This window comes from Solanum stenotomum, unplaced genomic scaffold (genome assembly GCF_019186545.1).
Source record: "Solanum stenotomum isolate F172 unplaced genomic scaffold, ASM1918654v1 scaffold32579, whole genome shotgun sequence".
NCBI classification, from domain to species: Eukaryota; Viridiplantae; Streptophyta; class Magnoliopsida; order Solanales; family Solanaceae; genus Solanum; species Solanum stenotomum.
The window spans coordinates 85,379-87,767 of record NW_026032026.1 but is presented as its reverse complement, the minus strand read 5'-3'; the positions used below and the strand labels follow the sequence as shown (position 1 = coordinate 87,767).

Sequence of the window (2,389 nt, the reverse complement as noted above, 5' to 3'; positions counted from 1 at the left end):
TTTCAATATAATTATATAGTACCCATTTTTTTATTTTATTTTACAAATCATTCATGATACCATAGCAATAAACTCATAAAGTTAGCAATGGTTTATTTTTTCCGGGTAAAATAACTATGTACATATCGAAAACAGTAATAAATGTCGCCTTCCTTTACAATAATTTCCTCTTTACCATACGAAATTATAGTTCACCTTCGATTCAGAAAATATTACATGAAATATATATAATGTTTTTCTAAAAGGTACTAGGAGGCTTAGCTAAATTATTTGCCACTTGGCTATACTTTTATTAATTAATCAAAAGGAGCTTAGCCTATCTAATGGATGTACAAATTTGCAATTTGGACATGTTGGTGAAGATTTTGACATCATTACTAACATATGACATTTTTTGCAAACTGCAGTAACCATTTCTTGTTGATCAACATCAAATGTTAGCCATGAAGGTGAACGATTGATTAAACCTTTAGACTCATAATTGTCTTTTTTTATGAAGTGATTTGAGTTGTTGCTAACAAAATTGTCATCAATTTGGTTGGTTTTTTCTGGTGATTGACATGATGGTAGTAAGTTGAGTTCAAGATCTAAACTCATATGCACTTGATGTGTTGGTAGTGGTTCAGGATCACTTAGTCTTGGATCTCTTGATGTTCTCTTTTGTGATCTTGTGTTGAAGAAGTATATCTGTCCAGACTGCATTTATAAAATAACAAAAAGAATTAAAAAATCAATGGCGGATTCAGAATCTTTACTCGGATGAGTCAAAATACAAAAAGGTAAATATATGAAAAAATCAAAAAACATATATGTATATTAATATTTTTTAACTAGCTAGTTACACACTGTAATTTCCAGTGTACAAAATAAGACTGTATACTCTACCTTTCATATTTTATGCTTAAGCACATGATTGGATGTACTTATTTTATGTGACTTTTAAGAATAAATCATTGGGATCCCAACTTTTGACTTTTTTATTGTTGTTTTTATTTTGGTTTAAAATCAAATGGTTGAATTTTTTAATTTTTTTTTACTTTTTCAAAACATGATGTAGAGTTCAAAAATTATTTTTAACTTACAACGCTTTCATTGAATCCATTCAAACGGGCTCGAAGCCTTTAAATAGTTTTATAGTATTTCTTGAAAGAAAAATACATCAATAATATGATCTTAAAAGTATGATCTATCGATCAGTGAAGTGAGTAAAAATTCCATAAGATGGGGAGATTCAAATCTCATTAAAGTTAGTTTTAAAATTTCCAACTGACTATTAAATACTAGTGGACAAAGTCAATCAACTAATAACAAAACAAAACAAAACAATTTTTCTGAAACACAATTACCTCTCTTATGTCAAGAGAATTCAAAAAAAATATTATCTTCAGATACGCACACACTAACAAAAACACCATCGTTATACATATAAAAAAAATAACATACCTTTATATCAAGGCATCTTTGCCACTCCAAAGGAAGAGGAGTCTCAGGATTCAATTGTGTACCAAACAAAGTTGTAATTTTTTTTGCTTGAATTTGTGGCTTTATTTTATCACAAGACAATTGATCATCTTCCCATTTTCTCTTCTTACATAAATCTTCCATTACATTTCTTTGTTTTGGAATTTGACTTATTTTATGAAAAGACACCATCACTAATAATATATATATATTTGGATTGTTGAGATAATTATAAAATGTTGTGGAAGATTATATAGGGGGTGGCAAGTAAGTGCAATATAGAATCTAAAAGGGCAAAAATTTAAATGTGGAAGTAGAAAGGGTCCCATTATTTCTGTATGACGTGCTCTTCAAGTGAGAAGTAAATTGAATTAAATTGGAGTTGGGACTTTGCAATTACTATACACCTCCAACCTGCTATTTAAAGCTAAGTAGGTAGTACTAACTAACTCTTTTATCTCTTTGGTCAAATCTACACTCTTTCTCATGCATGCACTAATTTATAGTACTATTTATTAGCTTTTGCCATCATATATTATGATCACTTTACTTTAATGTAAACCTTGGCTAGACCACACAATTCTTGTTTATGTCATTTTTTATTATTATACACAAGAAATGTAGAGTTTTGTTTGAGTTAGCTCATGGTAAATAGCTGATAAGTTATAAGTGTTTGGAGTTAATTTTATAAATAAGTAATTATGTGTTTGAATGAAAGTATTAAAACTAATGATATAAATAGTACTCTCACATTAATTTTTCTGTTTCGCTTCTTGAGAGTTGATTTAATTAAGTTTTGGAAATAAATTAGATTAGATTAATTCAATATTTGTAAAATTACAATTTAGATATTACTTTCTCTATTCCATATTAACTGAATTTGTGAGGCAATGCACATTTATTAAGAAAAACATTCAAGGACATAAAA

The 2,389-nt window shown here is 28.1% G+C and overlaps 1 protein-coding gene across 1 annotated transcript; it reads right to left on the bottom strand.

Moving 5' to 3' along the window:
- On the bottom strand, nucleotides 1-1,716 carry LOC125852132 (uncharacterized). Its single transcript, XM_049531862.1, has 2 exons — nucleotides 1,444-1,716; nucleotides 1-696 (listed from the first exon to the last, which is right to left on the bottom strand). Exons 1-2 carry the CDS (start codon nucleotides 1,651-1,653, stop codon nucleotides 301-303), a joined length of 606 nt encoding a protein of 201 aa, XP_049387819.1. The 5' UTR covers nucleotides 1,654-1,716; the 3' UTR covers nucleotides 1-300.
- Between the last annotated feature and the right edge of the window lie 673 nt (nucleotides 1,717-2,389).

Coding starts and splice junctions, on each gene's coding strand:
- LOC125852132 (XM_049531862.1), bottom strand. CDS start 1,653: ATGGTGTCTTTTCATAAAATAAGTCAAATTCCAAAACAAAGAAATGTA. Junction 697..1,443: donor AAAGATGCCTTGATATAAAG/GTATGTTATTTT, acceptor TTATAAATGCAG/TCTGGACAGATATACTTCTT.